A 19,241-nucleotide genomic window follows, 5' to 3' on the forward strand; every position below is an offset into this window, starting at 1 on the left:
AACCACTAGGAAGCAGGGTCCTCTAGCTGGGTGGGTACCAGGGACTGTGGTGAGGGCACTAAAAGTCCCTGTACAATAGAAATGGTGATTACAGCTCATCATCTATATGGCGTTATGAAAAAATCAAGAGAATATGCTGTACATCAAGTCATCTTTCAGTAAAAGTAGGCAGCATTATGAATCAAACTCTTCGGAGAGCATCTGTATGTCAATACTTCAACTTGAATCTATTTTTAGTTCACTGAACAAACAAATCCTGCAAATTGCATGCTTGTTAGAGAGCTCTGGGCCAAAGGGGAAGGGTGGAATGATTTCTGATAAGGGGGGTCCTGCAGATCAGAGGAGGTCATGGGAGGATGCTATAGAGAAAGAACTCAGTTCCTTTTACCATCTCATCATCTCAAGAGCATCATGTCCATGATGTCTGCCGCCTTGGAAACGCTGACCAAGGAACCAATCAGAAGTGACTGTGATGCCTCTCTCTCTCTCAATCACAGCTAGGACACAATAAAGCTAGACAGAGATTCCCCAGAGATGCAGTGCAGACATCTGTTTGCTATGATGTGAATATTGCCCCCCTATAGGTGATGTGTTTGAGCATTTGGTCTCCAGCTGGTGGTATTTTGGGGAGGGTTGTGGAATCTGCATAGGGTGGAGCAATGGAGGAAGTGGGCCACTAGGAGCAGACCTTGAGGTTTTAAAGTCCAGCCCACTTTCTTTGAATTCTCTGCTGCCTAGCAGCTGACCAGGGGCCCACCCGCGGCCCATTTGTCTTTTCTGCCACAACGGATCAAACTCCCTTGAACCCTAAGCTGAAATAAAGCTTGCCTTCGCTTTTACTTCTTGTCAGGTATTTGGTCACAGCACAGAGAAAAATAACTGATACACTACTGAAGTAAAAGGTTCCAAAGAACAGATCAAAAGGGAAGAGTGACCCACCTGCAGGCCCCGAGGCCCTGGAAAGCCAGCAGCTCCCTTTTCCCCCAGGTCTCCAGGTTCTCCCTGTTCAACAGAACAATGAGACAGGCCCTGAAGTGGTTGCTTTGTTTGTCTGAGACAGGATCTCAACTCGAGTCCCAGGTTGACTTTGACTTTGTGGAATTCCTCCTTCCCCAGCCTTTCAGCGGTAGGACCCTTCAGTGGTAGGACCCTTCAGTGGTAGGACCCTTCAGTGGTAGGACCCTTCAGTGGTAGGACCGGAGGTATGAACCACCACGTCCAACTTTCGTAGGTTGTTTGTGTAGTGGCAAATCAGAAATGATGGCGGCAGGCAATTTTAACGAAGTCCAATGGCACAGCAATGGGTTTGTATCCAGGCTTGCATACCACATAAATGACCCGTGAGGAATGGCTATGGCTGGCCAGAGGATTCTCCTCTACCTGTCACCCAAGTCTCAGCAAGTTGGATTTATTACTGAGGGGAGTTTACTAACTCAGCCACTCAATGCCTTGAAAATGTCCCCATCTTGATCCAGGAAGGAATAACTCTGTTAAAAATTAATAAAGCTGTTTCTCATGATGACCTGTGCAAACCAGCTAGCTATGACCTAAGTGTAGATCAACCTAGGAAGGTCTCTGACAAGCAGAGTATCTCCCGTGGCTTAGGAGCCGATCCCAGTAGTGCCTTGGGGGAAACCTCAGCTACTTGGGAAAATGAACACAGACATTGGAAGGAAGGAGAACTCCCTTTTTAAGAAAATAAAACACTTAATTTGAAGCAGTTCCAGAGGTACAGATTGGTTGCAGAGAGAGACAGAGTCCTCCACACCCCACAGTCTTTCCTTCCCCCATTGCTGACCTCTTTCAGTCATTCATGTTTAGCAACCAACCAAGACCAAAACCAGTTCTTCAGTCCCTTCTTTTTACCTTTTTAGTATTTGTTGTTGGTTCCAGGTCCCCGGGAGTTTACTCAATGTGACATCACCTTAGAATCTTCCAGACTGGCGTGGTTTGTCAGACTTTTGTTTCTGAATAACCTCGATAGCTCTAAAGAGCATTGATCAGGTATTTTGTGGGATGGCTCCCCACTAGGGCTTGTCTGGTACTTTCTTTTTTTTTTTTTATTAGACTGGGTCTATGGGCTTTGAGGAAGAAGAACACAGGGGGGTACAGCACTGCATCTTATCAAGGGTAGACTAAGCAAACAGGGCTTTACATCTATGGTCACTACCCCTGATCAATGAGGTAGGTCACTACCTACCTCATTGATGTCATATTGGTAAAGCTTACTCACTGGTAAGGTTGGTGATTAGCTCGTTTGGAGGAGCAAAGGGAGCATCCAGTGAGGGTGGGAACTGTGAACAGGTATTCTGAAGTATGGGGGGTGACACAGGATTGGAGGAGATGATAGAGGTCATCAACCCCAGGACTCACTTTCTCAGAGTTTCCCACAAATATCCAGGGCGCATGTATGAAAGTCAGCTCCCAGCGTCCTTTGAATGAATTTCATAGTAGACTTCAGCACTACATGCCTTAAAACTTCCCAGCTGACCCAAGTTTGAGAATACCCACTTTAAGGCAGGAAAGCAGGGAATTCATGAGGCTTGCCCAGTGCCAAGTAAGTGGTCACTCGGTTACTGGTAGAGCCAGGCATGGAGCTCAGGATTGCTGAATGTAAATGTACCAGAGTGTGGGGTGGGCAGGTGTTCCTCTCAGTTAATAGTGACACCAGAAATCAACCCATTGGCTTTGATTTGCACTGGGGCACTTGCCATGGACCAATTCTAGCTGTCCTGCTTAAAAGATTCTGTTGTTAATAAAGCTCTTGACTCTCATGCCTTCCCTTGATGCCCACGGCTTTCCTACCCATTTATCTCTCCTCACTCTCACTTCTCACCTAGCTCTGCATTCTATCCATCTCTGTGCCTCTCTTTTGGTCTTGTGGATTATACCCTATAGAGTACCTTCATTTCATATGCATTATGTACGCATCCATGGAAACAACCCCCCCATCCTCACACACACTCCCCCTACATACACACACAACCCTACACACACATACACACAACCATACACACACATACAGACAACCCTACACACACACCCTATACACACACAACCCTACACATACATCCACACACACATACACACCTACCACGTCTATACACACACAACCCTACACATAAACCTACACACAATACCTCCCTACACACATACCTACACATACACACACACCTACCATACCTGCACACCTACATACACCTACACTCACACAACCCTACACAGACACAATACTTTGCATGGTTTCCCTTTCAAACTATCACTTTCAGACCATTCTTGCCAGAGAGCCCCGGAGCCCCTTGTCCTGTCTACCTCACATCTTATCCCACGAGCCAGTGAACTGCCTTCACATCACTCCAGTCCCCGCCATCACAGGCCCTCGCTGGCCCTCCTCCAGTATGAAGGTGGAGGCTTCTGCCTCCAATTCACTGTAGCAAGAAATTCCTCCGCTCTGCCCTGAGAAGCTTCTCTATTGCATCCCAAGTTTTCATGTCCCTTCCTCTTCTCTAATTACAAACACACAGCTTCTCTCTCCTTCCACTGAAAGCACACTCCTCCCTCTACGCTTTTCTAGACCAAAGCTTAGTCTCAAGGAGAGGCTCAAAGCAGAGACATCCTCTCTCCTTTATGTGAGAATTCCTTGACTGGATAGATGGCTGCTTGTGTCCTTGTCTCTGCATTGACATGAGCTCGATACTGCTTTCTTTTCTCCTCCCCAGGGCTGCACTGTTGGGCCCCTCTTTGGAACCTGTGAGCCACCAGAGGTGGTGGCTCTTTCCTGCCTCCCTGTCTGAATTTTCCTGTACCCTTTTTCATCTCCATTTCTTTTCCTTCTTTCCAGTCATTGTCTTCTGTTTCCTCCCTTGCTCCTTATAAATGGGCACCCTTAAAAGTCCTTTGGACCTGAATGATTCAGAAGCCTGCATCTCCAGGCAGGCCCCGGCCTTGCCTCTAGCCCCAGAGCAAATGTTTTCCTTCCTTCTTTCACTGGCTCTTGCTCAGGGACATCTGCCTGTGTGACAGGGTCACCAGTCACATTGGACTCCCAGTCCTTCACTGGATCACTTAGCCCTTCCCTCTGCCTCAGTTCTCTGAGGGACGAACCTTATGGAACCACCACCCGCTAAGTTTTCATCCTGTTGAGTCCTCCACTCACTGCTGGTCTTGGAGGCAATGAGAGTGAGCAATTGGTCTCCTTGTTTCCAAGCTCCTGGCCTTCGAAAAAATGTCTACGTCGGGCTGCCTACTTAATGTCTCCCACAAGTCTGGCTGTGTCTATACAATCCCTTCAAAATAATTAGTGCAGTACCAGTGACAGAAGACTCAGCCACGCAGACTCCATTGATCTTTACATAACTGGCAGTCAGAAAATTTTTCATGCAAATAATAATTCTTCAAACAGAGCATCCTAGGATGCTCTAGGCCCCATGCCTCCCTTCCTGCCCACCGCTAACTTCCCTCCCTCACCATTTTCACTCTACTTCTTCAAAGTCTTTCTGTCCTAAAGGCTCCTTGAAGTCTCTATCTTCTTTGATGTCTCTTTTTTCCAACACAGAAATACTCCTAATGGTGCTTATTTAAACCTCAATTTTGGCCTCTTTTTTTCCCCCCTGTCTGTCTTCTGCCATAGATTACTGTCTTCAGGATGTTCTAATTTCTTTGGGCCTGATTTCATGCCCTGGGTATCGCTGATACTAGAATTGCATTCATTCATAAACACCCACAAAGCTCTTGTTACAGGCCAGGCCTTGCTCTCCTGCACTAGACTTTGAAGTACAACAGAAGCCCGCATCTTCAAAGGTCTTCAGCAAAGGTTCACATGAGAAGGATAGAGCCAGGGACATAAGAAGGAAGGAAGGATGCCAAGAGGGTGGGAGAGGGGAGGGAAGTCCTTGCCAAAACAGCCTTCCTGCCCTGAGATCCTTCAGTTGGATGGGGTGTAGCCCCTCATGCGATTATGTTGAGCTGGAGTCCCTGACCTCATTTCGGTCCACACCCAGGTCCTTAGAGAGTGCTGGCTCTCCAAGAATCCAGCCAGTGCTTACAGGCAACAAGATATGTTTTCCTCTGTGTTGAAAGGGCTCTGGCCGATCCCGCTAGCCACAGCTCTCTCGGGCAGCACAGACTTTAATGTTGGAGGGGCTATATAACAAGTGTGACCTACTTTGCTTCCTTGGCTTCCCCAATGGCCTTGGTTCCCAGCTCGTCCTTTGGGTCCTGGAGGCCCCTGGAATGAAACAAGGAAGGCAGATATAGCAGGATGAGGCACAGCTCTCCCCCAATGCCTTCACGTGTCTTCCACGGAAAACAAAGTACAGGCGAAGGAAGAGTTAAAGGCTGAACTGATCCTACTCTGGAAAATAAAATATTGTAGCTGTCAAATAAAGTCTAGTAAATAAAAGAAAATTAATAAAGTAACCCTGGCCAGATGTGGCCTAAATGATTACACTTCTTTAGGAGTCTCCGTGTCCAAATGAGCCTAAGTTCCCACTGTTTAGCTCAGGGAACAGATGTTGCTGAAGTGTCTAGCATTTAAAGTCAGCTTTCCAAAGGACATTGGCCTTCAAAGAATGCTTTCTACCCGCACAAAGGGCTGTTTATCTTCATTTGCAAAGTGTAGAATGTACATTAGAAAGCTCAAAAAGTTTCACTAAAACCAACTAGCATTGTGACAGAAGTGTGTCTAGGGAGCACAGGACAACGATTCTGAAGTTATCTTCATAAACTGCTAGAAAAGAGAACGGTCCTCTTTGTGTCCTAGAACAGGGCCCACTGTTACTGTAAATGCTTGTCAAGCTAGTAAAAGGGATGAGTCCAAAGACCATCCAGCCTAAATCATGTGGATGGTGAGGCCAGACAATTAAAACTCGGGTTGCATATTGTTCTAAGCCTGGAAGCTTTCTCTTCAAAACACGAACCACCTCCAGGACACAGGATTCCTTGGTTTGAGTGCAGGAGGTAGCTCAGTGGGTAATAGTGCTTGCCACCAAGCTCAAGGACCCAAGTTCAGTCTCTGGAATGTACCTGGCAGAGGAGAAACCAGTTCTAACTGGCTCTCTGACTTTTACACACTGCGGTGTGTACATGGATGTATGCTCTCACACTAATAAAGCATAAACAATGCTGTTCTGTTAGGCAAAGTCGACACCATATTATAGTAATAAAAATAATTACACAGCCCTTACTGTTCCCGTCATAGTCCCAAGCATTTACACCTATCAAACCATTTAATTTTCGCAACGTCCATTTTTGTGGAACCATTCCAGCCCCTCCTCCCATGACTCTCCTCCCCCTCCAGTCCCCCCCCCCCGTCAACATTTTTTAAAACAAAATTTCAAGGTGACCCTTGAACTCCTAATGCTTCTACTCCCACGTCTCTCTTTTTGTTAATTTATTTATTCACTTTACAGCTCACTATCAGCTTCCTTCTCCTCTCAGTCCCCCTCTCACACAGATCCTCCCCACATTCCTTTCCCCCTCCTCCTGAGAATGGGGACCCCCCATTATCACCCCTACCCCTGCTACTTTTCAAAAATTAGTATTTATTTGCATATTTTTCCTTTGACAATTTCATACATGTGCATAATGTATTCCGGTTACTCTATCCCCATCCCTTGTTTCTCCCTCTCACCTCTCAATTCCTCCCCGCTACAGGGCCCTTTCTCCCCTTCCCTTTTTGTCTCATGACCCACTGAGTTTAACCAGGGCCAATGGAGTGACTGTGAATGTGAAACTCTCTAGTAGAGTCTGGGGGTTCACCCTCCCTCTGCCTCTTGAGTGCTGGTCCTGTAGAGAAGCACCCCAATGCTTGGCTAATTCTGACCTTTCTTGATGGTGTGCGTGCTACCAGTGTTATTTAGCTAAGAACATATATTTCAAAGAACAAGTACGGCTCCCAGTATAATTAGTATTTTGGACCTAGTTCCCCGTCATGTTTCTTTGCATTTGGAGATTTTAGAGAAGGTCCTAAGGGCAACAAAAGAAATGGGACAAAAGAAGACGTCATTCCTTTCAAAAATGTTTTCCAGGGCATAGCACATCAATTTGCATTTTCTTTTTTTTTTGTAATCATAATCACATATTGGCTGGATTGGGACTTTTCATTTATGCAGAACACTGAGTGCTGTGTAAGTTAATAAGCCTCTGGCCATCAATCCAAAGCTCATCCCTTTCCAAGACATAAGTCCCAAGGAGGGCTTTCAAGTCTGAGGTAAGAAAACACGTTCCACTGGAGGGTTCCTCCTGTGCCATAAAACAATAGGAGACCTATGGCGAAGGGTCTGTAGGGCCAACAGAGAACGGCACTCTCCTGTGCGTCAGGCTGCGCTCGTCTCTGTAGATTTCCTTCAGAAACAGCCACCTAGAGACCCCATTCATCATGTCCCAAACACAGAAAATTCCACTTGTCTTTGAAACTCCATTTTAATATCTGACAAGAAGGGTGTTTCATAAAAGGCAGGCAGAGAAAGAAAAGCAGGGTTTCCAGCCAGAGGAAAATGGAAGGGCTGGTAGGAAGGTGTGGTGCCTTTGACCAGCTGGCGTGGGCAAGGGCTGGATGATTTATGACTGTGCCACTTCTTGCCAAAGCGAGATTAAAGTGGATGAAGGTGCCCGCTGGGCACATGGAAAAATTACTCGAGTAATAGCCTTGGATCCCACTTGGGGCCTTAGACCTTTGGATTTCAACTCATCTACATCCCCACATCAATATTTGATATCAACAGATGAGATAGCCCGATACATGTTTTCCTTTGTACTTCATGTCTTTCTTAAAATAAAAATCTCCATTTGTGGTACAGCCAGCTTCTAATGCTTCAAAGATGTGAACACAGAAGATATATATATATCTATATATATATATATATCATTGGTTTAGTTTTGCCATGAAATTATGAAGTTTTCATGCATTTGAAAAAGAGTATTTTCATCAAAAGCCAGGAACAAACACTGTCAGGAGCAGATATTAATGCACTCTAAAACGGTTTGCCACGGTTTACAAGTTTATGCAAATGGCCTCTTAAATATTCTCACGATGAGCGCAACCACTTAAATGTTGGGCCTCTGCCCGGGTTTAGCTAATTCATGTAAAGTAATGCATTCCCCTCGGTACTGCTGTTAGCGGAGGGGTGAAAGTCCCAACTGGGGCTCATTCATTCATTTACTGCTTGATTCATGACATAAAGGAATTGAGGTCTGTTGTTGCCAGGAACTGTGGACCCAGCATAAGCAAGACACTAGCATAGAGCTTGCAAAATGTAAAGAGACCCACAGATAACATACACTGTGCTAGCTAGAGACAGGGAGGGCGGATCACACAGGGCCTTGCTATTCAATGTGGGGTCCAGCTTTGCAGCATCAGTGTCAGGAGGGGACTCATTGGCCATGCAGCATCTCGAGCCTCGACCTAGACCCACTAGCTCAGGATCTGCATCCTCACGCACTCCTAGCACATTTTGATCAAGGAGAAACCTGGTGTTATCTAGGGACAATTTATTATTATCAACAATACAAGCTTCACCTGCAGAGGTTCTAAGAGTTTTGAGCACAGTCCCAGGCGGCAAAATGTTTCAGTCTCCCCAAGAAACTTAAAAAACAAAACAAAACAAAACAAAACAAAACAAAACAAAACAAAACAAAACAAAACAAAAGAGGGTTTTCGGATACCCTGAAGCTAGAGTTTCAGGAGACTGTGAACTTGAGTCCTCTAGAAGAATTAGCAAGCACCCTTGGCTGCTAAATCACTGCTCTAGCTCCCCCAGGAGGCAGAGAGGGCAACTCTGAGTGACTTGCATGCAGGGCGTGCTGTGTCCACACAACACAGAGAAGGAATGGTTAACGTTGGCGGAGAAGCTGAGGCAAGGAAGTCTAGAGAGGATCTTCCGGCTCTACTACAGTCTATATGGTGTGGAGGCCGGGGGTGGGGGAGACTGGGGGAGATTGGGGGGGGGGTGCCGGGGTAGGGGCGACCAGGATTCACCTTTAGGGAAGAAACAATGAAAACATTTACTTTCAAGCCAAGGTCAAAGCCAGATACAGTTGCTTTCTCCTTACTTACCTGGGGACCTTTCATTCCGAAGCCTCCTTTTTCTCCTTTCTCACCCACCTCTCCTCTTGGACCCTAAACACATAGAATCAAAGGGTTAGTTTCCCTTTCAGTGAGAATCCCAAATGTTAAACTTGCCCGCTGAACAAGTGGAACACTATGTCAAGGTAATAGAGACTAGACGGAGAGTCAGATACACTGACTGCTATGCAGGTCTCTGAACCTCACCGTCTGTGTAGGAACGCTGCAGACCAGTCTGAAACTATTTAGCCAAAGAGGTCCGGCCTAGAGGAAGCACCCCAAAGCTGAGATCTGTTCTGTACTGCCAACTGTCCTTAGCCTCTTTGTACTCTGAAGCCATATGAAGTTTATGTGGGGGGAAAAAAAAGTGCTTCCCTTAATAATATAAATCTAAAACCAGAACATTTAAATCCACTTTATATTCTATAACCACAACAAAGATGGGTCATAAGGAAGACACATCACATAGCAAGATGAAATTTAGATAGTTCTAGTTCTGGAATATTCTATTGCCTATGTGCTACGACCTCCATAGGCCGAAAAGAAACGTCATGTGCCGTATTCGGTGTTTTGCTTCATTTTAAATCGTGCTGTAAATAAAAAGGTCTATAAACCGAGAGAACAAATGCCGGATGTGGCTCTCGTAGCATGAAATAAAGGCAGTCAATTTATTGAGAAGCTTCCCGACGATCCCAAGGCAAATATTTCTCACTTTAAAGTAAGAAAATTGAGCCTTCTGCAGCTGGCACGAAATGACAATAAAAGCCATCAAGCTGGAGAGACAGAGCGAGCGCGCGCTCTGGCTGAAGGGAAGGCTGTTCACCCTGCTGAAATCTTGGCAACTCGGTGCACGAAGCGTCTCTTCTGATGTTTTGATGTATTTTGCCCAACCTCCATACACAAACTGCCGATATATAATGCCTTGATTTTTTAAGTACTTGCTTTAAAACTTTGAAAAAATAGAACCGATGATTGTCCTGCCTAAGCCAAACAGTACACCTGTTTTTCATACATTCAAAGCTAAGTTGAGAGAGGAAAAACACTGTTTTCATGGTCTGGTTTCTACCCAGCCCCTCGGCCTCCCCGCCCCCGCCACCTCTCCCTCGCCCTCCCCCGCCCCCATTCCTTTCTTTCCTTGCTGGAGGCTTAACCCAGGGCTTGTACAAGCATCCTACCGCCCGAGCAATGTTCTAGACCAGCTGCTTCCTTCCTGTCAGCATTTGCTCCCGCCCTGTCTCGCTGTTGATTTAGCCAATGCTTTACCCGCCTCTGGCACACATCTCCTCCTTTCTCATGTGACCAGAGCAAAGCGCCAAATCTGGCTTGTGCTCCTTGTAAAGGAAAGAAGTGCTGGAGGCCGGTCCCCAGAGAAGCAAGCTGGAAAGGACAGGCAGGGCGCCACGCTATAGATCACCCCGCTGAAGCCTCCAGCTGCACTTGGAGCAAATCTTTCCTCGAGTTGAGCCAATGTTTCAACACCATGGATATTCCAGGGATAGAACACTGAGCTATGGCCGTGTTAAATGGACCACAATCTCCCACATTCGAGGCTCAATATTCTCCTTGGCTCAAGGTCTCTCGGATTATCCTAAGGGTCCTGAACCCAGCGCGTGGAGCTGGGTGCCAGCATGCTCCCCTCTTTCTACTTCTCGACAGGGACAGAACTCTAAGAGTTATTTGTTTGCTTTATTAACCTGAACACACTTCCAAGTAGAGCATGTGAAGGGTTCTGTTCAGAATATACATTACCCATACACGGACTCTTCTGCACACTCAAACGTTCTCTATGTATACCTGCGGGCCCTTAAGTCCGGGCGAACCTTCAAGTCCATCTGGGCCTGTGATGCCTGGATTTCCCTGTGATGAGAGAGAACCAACCTATTAATCTATTAGTCTTGTCTCTCTTCATGTGCACGATTAGCAACTTTTTTTCCAGTGGTAATGAAAGGTCTTAGTAAAAAAAAAAAAAAAACCAAAGGTTTCTTTCATTTTTAACATTGAAGAGTTTCACTATGGTCTGACCGTGTGGCTGCAATGTGTTTAGCACTAACCCTGAGCATGTGTGCTCTGAAAGACTAAACCATGGCTGCTCTGTCTTAAAGACCGTGCATTCCCGAGGCACAGTGTAGGATGTCATCACTGGTGTGTGCAAAAGGGGTACCACCCAGCTCTCCGTTTCGGTTTCCAGAGGACCCAGAATATTCCAGCTTGTGCTAAACTTTCACTGTGTTCTCTGGGTTTGTATGGGACCTTTTCACACAGATGGTAAGCTGGAGAGGCTAACAGAACACAAATCCAAGAAATGTTAGAGTTTATATTCAAAAGCCAAGCAAAATAAAAATTAACCAACGGACTAGATAGTGCCTTTGTTCATTTTTATGTTTACGCATTTTTTAATGTCTGACAATTTTTAATAAAGTGATCCGATTTTCATTCCATCTCGAATTCTTAAAAATGTGGTGGATATTTTTCTAACAATTCTACAACCAATGTCATCGAAAAGCAAAAGTTTCAGATAGAGAAGAAGAGATATTCTCATCTTTATTCTCAATGGCTAAACGTGAGTCACTTATCATTTGAAGTTAAAAAAAAAAAATCACTAACCTGTGGGCCTGTATGTCCTCTTCGGCCATGAACTACCTAAAACAAAAGGGAGAAAAATAGATACTCTTAGTTTACAAAAGTTGGTATGTGTGTGCATATATATGTGCATGTATATGATTTAAATTGGTAACAGATACCTCAAGGCACTGACATAAATAACTCCCACATTGTGCTTAACACATTCAATTCCTCAGTGAATTGTGAGAATAGGACGACTCTGAACTCCCATGCAAGGAACAGGTAATTGAAACCACAGACAACCTGAAGCCAACAGGTCATAGCTAACGGCCCACACCTTCACAAGACTCGACCAGACCTGCTCCTCGGCTGCAACACTGACTGATCTGATCTTACTTTCCTTATTTTCCCCCAAGCACTACAAAGTCAGTCAGGAATCAGGGATGGACCAGCCAAGGGGCAGGATGCCAGAGGAAAAACTGAGGATCAACTCCAGGAACTTCATAATAAATCTTCTGAGTTCAGAAGTTAAAGAGCAAAACTAGTTTGATTTTTAAAGCCAAGCAATGTGATTAGCTGTCGGAGACCAGTCATCTCAAGTATTCAAAAGTGACTTGATCCATTGTATCAATAATATACCCAATCCATAACATTGCTAAATAGGAAAGGGTCAGGGTCTGAGGTACCTTCCCAATCAGTAGTCTGTCATTCAGATAATCAAGAGGCAATGACATGCTCTATCTGACTTGGTCACTTAATAAAGTCAGAACAAAACTCGCATCCAGAGTTCAGAAAATCCAACAGCCATGAGACAATACTGGCTTGCTGCAAACTCATGAAAAATGTTTGGACAGGCCAGTATTGCTAAGTGTATTACAAAATATGTTGTCATCTAAGAATCAAAGGTGTGTGTGTGTGGGGCGGGGGATGTCTCATTTCTTTCAAACAATAAGTCATCTTCAAGGCCCAAATTCTGCCAGAGAAGAAAAGGAAGTCATTTTCAAAAGGCTAGAAGGATGGCTCAGACAGAGTCCGAGAGCATTTGCTGTTCTTGCAGAGGACCTGGATTCAGTTCCCAGACCCCACATCGGGCAGCTCACGACTGCCTACAACTCCAGTTCTAAGGGCTCAAACATCTTTTTCTGGCTTTCATACGTGTGGTACACATATGTTCACACACTCACACGTATGCATGCAATTTTTATAAGTTAAATAATAATCTGTTCTGTTTTGCACAATGAATTGTTCCAATTCAAGTCAATCCACGTCATTCAGAAAAATATCCACCAGTAGATCAGTTTCATTCAGAAAACCATCTGCTTCACTTTAGAGGATAATAGATAGGAACCACCCCCTTCCAGCACACACATACCTGCCCTGAGTCTTTGAACTTGGAATATCCACACTCTCCAAGTATTGGGGGAGGAGGGATAAACATTATAAACATTTACAAGGCAGACACAGTACATGCCCAAGGACAGGAAGGAGGTTTCAAAGACAGAGATCACATCCAGTTGGTCAGATGTGAAATCTTCCCAGAGATTTGGTGTCAGGGATATGTATGAATCTTTCCATCAGGGACCTAGTCTGGGTAATGGAGGCAGGAAACTAGGAGTTATGGTAGACACTGGCGACAGGGATAAGAGAGGAGATGGGAGCTGTAGGGGCACTAGGCTGACTGGCCTGTCCCACACTCAGCAGTAGCCTCTGGGGTCTGTGGTGCAGTTAACACTCATGGTTGGACCATGTTTCCGGTGAATACAGCTGGTTGGAGTGGAGATGAGAAGAATGTTATATTCTAGTAAAACAAAAAAATTCACCAGTAAATTTTAAGGACTGCAGAGCAGAGCTTCACATGAAGGATATTTCTCTCGAACCAGAGTTCAAAACATCGACATTTGCTCCTGTTTGTCTTTTGTTATGTTCTTGTGTGTGTATGCCGGAGGACAACCTCCAGCGTTATCCCTTAGGTGCCATTTACCTTATGTTTTGAGACATGGGTCTCTCTGTTGGCCTGAAGCTCACCAATGAAGCTGGGCTGGATAGCTGACCCACAAGTACCAGGCATCTGTTAGCTTGCCCTCTCCATGCTGGGAGCAAAAGAGTACAGCACCACATCCAGCTATGTTCTGTGGCCTTAGTAAAGCCTTAGTACCTCAGGCTTTCCCGCAAGCACACCACCTGTGCAATCTCTCCCGCCATGTTCCCACATGACTTTAAGATCGGATCTTGAAAGAGCTCAATGGCAGGAGTCATCATATCTCTGGTGTCCCTGTTCTGTCCAAGGCTTGGGGAGCTGGTGTGGTGAGCAAAAACCGACTCTTGTCCCTAGTCAAGGGGGTTCAGGCCTAATGGGAGAAACCAAACTTGACATCTAAGATTACATAAGTGACAGGAACAAACCCAGGAGTGGCCACCCAGGGCTTGTGCTGCTTTAAACTACAAAGTCATGGGAGAGAGACCTTGGCAGACATGAGACACGGAAAGCAGACAAGGAACTAGGGCAAGCAAATTTTCAGCTTTTGCCTAACCTTTTCAAGGGGTTTACATAGGAAAGATAATCTCAGGCTACTAGAAGGGTACGCTCAAAGGCTGACTGGGGTCTGCTCACACCCCCAGAGATCCTGACTCCTCTTTAAAGCAAATGTGAGCGGGCACATCAAGGAAGGAAAGTACCCTCAGGGGACCTGAGAAAAAACCTGATGTAAGACAGAGTCACCAGTTCCATAGTTCTCGCAGCCTGGCTTTCTGGGTACTCAAGAGAACCTTGTTTAATGGGTAGATATGACTAATTTGGGACAGACAGTCACCAGGAAGTAAGCAGGGTATTAATGGCAGATACACCATGAATCCTGAATCTAACTGGCAGGCTCATGCCCAGTGTTGCTGCTCTGGCGTTTTCTGGGAGGCCTGTAAAGTGGTACCCAGAAGGATGAATGGACAATACCATAAAAACAATCTGGGCCAAACTGGAATGAAAGCCTGCTTTCGTTTGAGGCTACAGTTGCTTCTCATTACCCCTGGCAGAGGATCTGTTCCAATTCTCAGCACAGTCTGGTTCAGAGGGCGCCACCCCTTCCTATTTCCCGCCAATGCCCCAGGCTGTACTTCCTGGCTGCTTCTCCTGCCCTTGGTCCAGGCTTGTACTTTGGCCTCACTCTGATAATAACTCGTTCCCTGGGCAGGCCTGCCTCTCTTTCCCTCAGTTACCTTTGAATAGAAGAGGGATTTGCCACCTCTTTTTCCTCTCCAAGAAGCATTTAGCAAAGTCTGGGGACGTTTCTTGTTGGGTGTGCTGTTGGCACCCCATGAGCTCAGGTCAGGGGAGGCATGAGCTTCTTTCTGTGCAGGATGCAGCCATTCCCTACAAGCAATGCTTCAAACAAAGCGGAGAAACTTTGCCACGGTTACTCCAGGGTTCTTAATTCCTGCAGAGAAAAGAACTCTTGTTTGAGTTCTTAGCTCTAGTACTCAGCGAGTTGCTGGCTCATTGATGGTGTTCAGTGTTTGTTCAGTGAAGAGAGATCAGATTGGGTTGTTGATATCCATTTCCCTGCATGCCATGCTCCGTCCCCACTACTGGCCACTCTCTACCCACTTGTCAATACAGCAGCATTTTATTGCACTGAGGATTCCTCAATGTCCTTCATCCAGATCCATATTTTGTGGCTATATAAAGTGCTGGTAATGGAACAGAGAGCTTCGGCCATGAGACAAGGACTCGGCCACTGAGCTACACCTTCAGCCCACCATCTACCTGTACTTTACAGTTTTATACATAACATCTTTTCTTAAAGAGTAACTTCTTGCAATTATTAAAATAATAAATCCTTACTTAATATTTGAATGCAGGTCAAGCAAAAATGCAAAATCATCCCAAATCCTCCATAAAGAAAAAAACATTAGCGGGATGGGAGAGATGACTCAGGTTAAGAGCACTTGCTGCTCATTCAGAGGACCCAGGTTCAGTTCCCAGCATCCACATGGTACCTCATAACCATCTGTAGACACAGGGGAACCAATCTGATCCCTCTTGTCACCTCTGAGGACACCAGGCATAGGTGTCCTCATTTGAAAAGGATCTAGAAAAGAGAAGTAGTCGTTGGCTTTTGATAGTCATGATTCCTGCACTTACAGGCTTTTTCTGGCAGCATTCTACACAATGGCACTTTTATCAAATCACGTGATTATTTTAGTTCAGTATTGGACTGGAGAGTTGGATCAGTACTTGTTGCTCTTCCAGAAGACCCAGGTTCAGTTCCCAGAACTCACACGGGACCTTACAACCATTTGTACCTCTAGTTCTAGGGGATCCAAAGACCTCTGCTGACCTCCATGGGCACTGCATGAAAGGGTGCACTGACATATACAATACTCATATGCATAAAAAAACTAATAAAATCTTAAAAATATAAGTATTACATTTAGCTTTTCTTGAATAGAAAAGTAAAAATAAGGAACCCAGAGCCCAGTGGTGCCATTTCTGCTGCCCTGCCAAATCTCACTTCCTTTTTGCCTTCCTGTGCTCAAGGTCTACCAGTTGGTTCTTTTCACTTTCATCCTGTCAATTCTTGAAGCTTTCACTCAGCAAAAATGTAGGCTTCAGTTCTTTCAGACTTGATCTGTTTGCCAGAGTTTCTCTTTCCTTCCAGTAACTCTTCTTCTGATGGGGAAAGGGTGGACGGGGGGGGGGTGTTAATTTGCCATTTGGATGTGATTATCCCCACTCTCTTTTGTGCTTTGATTAGTTAATCTTCTGACTCATTGGCAACAAAGATTGGCCATCTTTAGAAGGGACCCTGTAGACTAAAAACCCTGGGGAGGTCTGGTGGGACATAGAGACACTCTCTAAAACACCTTGGGGTCAAGAGAAGTCTTGCATCTTCCTCCAACTTCTGGCATTTAGGAGATTCTTGGGATTCCTACGAAGCCCTCCAGGTCCCAGAGTATCTGTCTCAATCTTCACAGACTCGCTGTCCCTGACTGTTTGCAGCCTTCCTGGCCTAGATTTCTGGCCACCAGTGATCCAAACAAAACACAATTCAGTGTCTCTCCATCCTTTTCTGCCTCTTCTGCTTATAGGAATGTATGGGGCTACTATCCCCTGCTCACTGGGATATATGGGGCTACCCTCCTCTGCTCACTGGGATATATGGGGCTATCCCCTGTCCCTCTCAGAATCGACATTTCAAATCCGAAGAGCTGTCTTGATCAGTTCCTTATGGATGGTAAAGTTACTCTGAGAGAAATCTAGTCCTGGCATCAGAGCTAAGCAGTGAACTTCTTCTCTGTGGTCCACATGCAGAGTTAGTTGTCTGGTGTCAGTCCTTGTCTGTGACCGGAAGGTGGGGTCATTGAGTCTTTTCACTTTATTTTTCTGACTTGCACAGAAGAGGACTATAGCCGAGGTGTGCCCCTGCTTTGTCCTTTGCAGGAGTCCTGCTTTGACTCCTGCGTGACACAGAGGCACCTATCACCAACATGGGGACCTCCTCCTTGGAAGCTGTGTGGTTTGATATGACCTCTGGGGGGGGGGCACAAAACAAAAAATACACATTTCTTCACACCACGACTTCCTAGGTTGATATTCTTAACACTGACAATGTTTTGCAGGGGGATGTAAGCCCGCAGAGATGCCATTGCAGAAAACTAAGAGCAGAGGATAAACACTCCCTCATCTGCATATGCACTGAAGCAACATTAGCAAAGCTGGTTGCTAACAATCACACTCTGCACAGTTTGAATGCAATCACAGCTCCTATTTTCTTATTTCCCAGCCGCCTGAAGAACATGGGTATGCTTCCAGATGCAAAAACACTTTCCTGGTGGAGTGTAATAGCTAGTTTCATTAACTACTTCTGCCCAGAAAACACAATGCCTCCTGACTGCCACCCACTCAACTAGTTTTTATTTGTGCTCAATTTTAAGACATTTTGCATTTTGAGGAACGGGGTGAGCAGGCTGGATAAGAAAGACTGGAAAAGAAAATGCTGTGAAATGAGACAAAATTGGTATAATTTAGACTCTAATGCAGGTGTGGAAGTGAATTCCTTTAAATAATCTCTTATTGGATAAAGGCTTTCTATTTGGAATCTGTGTGGTTTTCTAAGCAATCACACATGGAATATTTTTAAAGCGTGTATTTAAACAAAGCCAATAAAATAAACTAAGAACAAAATAAAACTCCCCCAATGGGTTCCACAATGTGCTGGCTAGCTTTTGTCAGCTTGACACAAATCTGGGAAGAGGATGTTTTAATAGAGGAAAATGCCTCTATAAGATTGGCCTGCAGGCAAGTCTGTGGGGAATAGTCTTGATTCGCGATTGATGTAGGAGGGCCCAGCTCACTGTGAGTGGTACCACCATTGCTGTACTCATGATACTCAAGTTGTGTAAGAAAGCAGGCTGAGCAAGTGAAGAGGAGCAATTCAGTAAGCAGCATGCCTCCGTGGATTCTGCTTCAGTTCAGTTTCTACCTTGACTTCCTTCCTTCACTTGCCTCAGTGATGGTGTGCAAGTTGTACGTTGAAATAAACCCTTTCCTCCCCAAGTTGCCTTTGGTCAAGGTGTTGTGTTCTATCACAGTACCAGAATCCCTAAGGTATTCAACTACCTGGTCTAACCTCGGCTACATGCCTACCATTATTTCTCTTTTAACTTATTTCAATTCCATTTTTTAATTTTTGAGAATTTCACATATGAGTTCACTATATTTAACATTATTCTCCCCCCAACTCCCCCTACCCTAAGACATGACAGGGATGCTATAACCTTTAAAATCTCAACACTATGGTTGTCTAAATAAGACCTGTATGTCGATATTAGTGGTAGACCTGCAGATATGGACAAAGAACTTTAGACTGTCAATCAAGAACTGCTAAGGGAGGGTTTCTTCCCAACTTTCTTAATAATCATAAAATTTAGCAGACAATAAAGCTTGTACACTAAGTAACATCATGGCAACTCCAGTTAAATCAGCAAGTAGGCCAAACATGGACCACTTTCTCCTCACTGACACTCTGCTTTCCCTGCATGGCAGTCTTTCCTTGTGGGTAATTTCCTGTGTGTGCTGCCAGCACTTTCTTACTTAGGCTTCCCAGACCTTACCAGGCCAGTTCTATTCTGACATAGCTCAGTGTCTCTAGATAACATCCTTAGCCATCGACAATCCCACCAACTCCCCACAACCAGCGACTTCCATCACAGCGATGGGATCCATGAGTCTGAAAGCTCCTTGCCTCCAAGGGCTCTTACCATCTTTCTTCTTGAGCCTGGTGTCCCAGGAGAGCCTGGCCAGCCTCTTCTGCCCTGCCAGAGGAACAGAAGAATGTGTGAGGGCACCATTACATCACTGACAGGGTTCCCTTTTAACATCTGTCCATGTACCACAAGGGGTCCTATGAGGGATGGAGTCATCTTTCCCTAAACTGTGATACTGTCTTCCATTGGTCATAAATCACATCCCTATGTTGGTCACAGGGATTAGCAGCACAACTTTGACAATGTGGTTTCAAGTGTCAACTTCTCATTGTCACTAATTCATGTTTGAGACATGGGTTGGAATACTCAAATATCCCTACCCTGTCACCGACAGAGCTTGAAGGTGGCCTGGCAG

The 19,241-nt window shown here is 45.3% G+C and overlaps 1 protein-coding gene across 3 annotated transcripts in view; it reads right to left on the reverse strand.

Moving 5' to 3' along the window:
- Positions 1-19,241, reverse strand: part of Col6a6 (collagen type VI alpha 6 chain) — a 155,397-nt gene that overhangs the window by 38,905 nt on the left and 97,251 nt on the right. For all 3 annotated transcript variants that reach the window (XR_015628038.1, XM_087564209.1, XM_087564208.1), the window contains exons 20-25: positions 18,881-18,934; positions 11,669-11,704; positions 10,859-10,921; positions 9,056-9,118; positions 5,165-5,227; positions 940-1,002 (exon numbers count right to left, since the gene is read on the reverse strand). Coding sequence is in view for 2 of the 3 variants with exons in the window: in XM_087564209.1 (XP_087420335.1) it covers positions 940-1,002; positions 5,165-5,227; positions 9,056-9,118; positions 10,859-10,921; positions 11,669-11,704; positions 18,881-18,934 (342 nt within the window). In the remaining variant the exon portion in view is untranslated. The remainder of the gene's footprint in view (positions 1-939; positions 1,003-5,164; positions 5,228-9,055; positions 9,119-10,858; positions 10,922-11,668; positions 11,705-18,880; positions 18,935-19,241) is intronic.

This window comes from Rattus norvegicus, chromosome 8, assembly GCF_021556685.1.
Source record: "Rattus norvegicus strain SHRSP/BbbUtx chromosome 8, alternate assembly SHRSP_T2T, whole genome shotgun sequence".
Classification (NCBI taxonomy): Eukaryota; Metazoa; Chordata; class Mammalia; order Rodentia; family Muridae; genus Rattus; species Rattus norvegicus.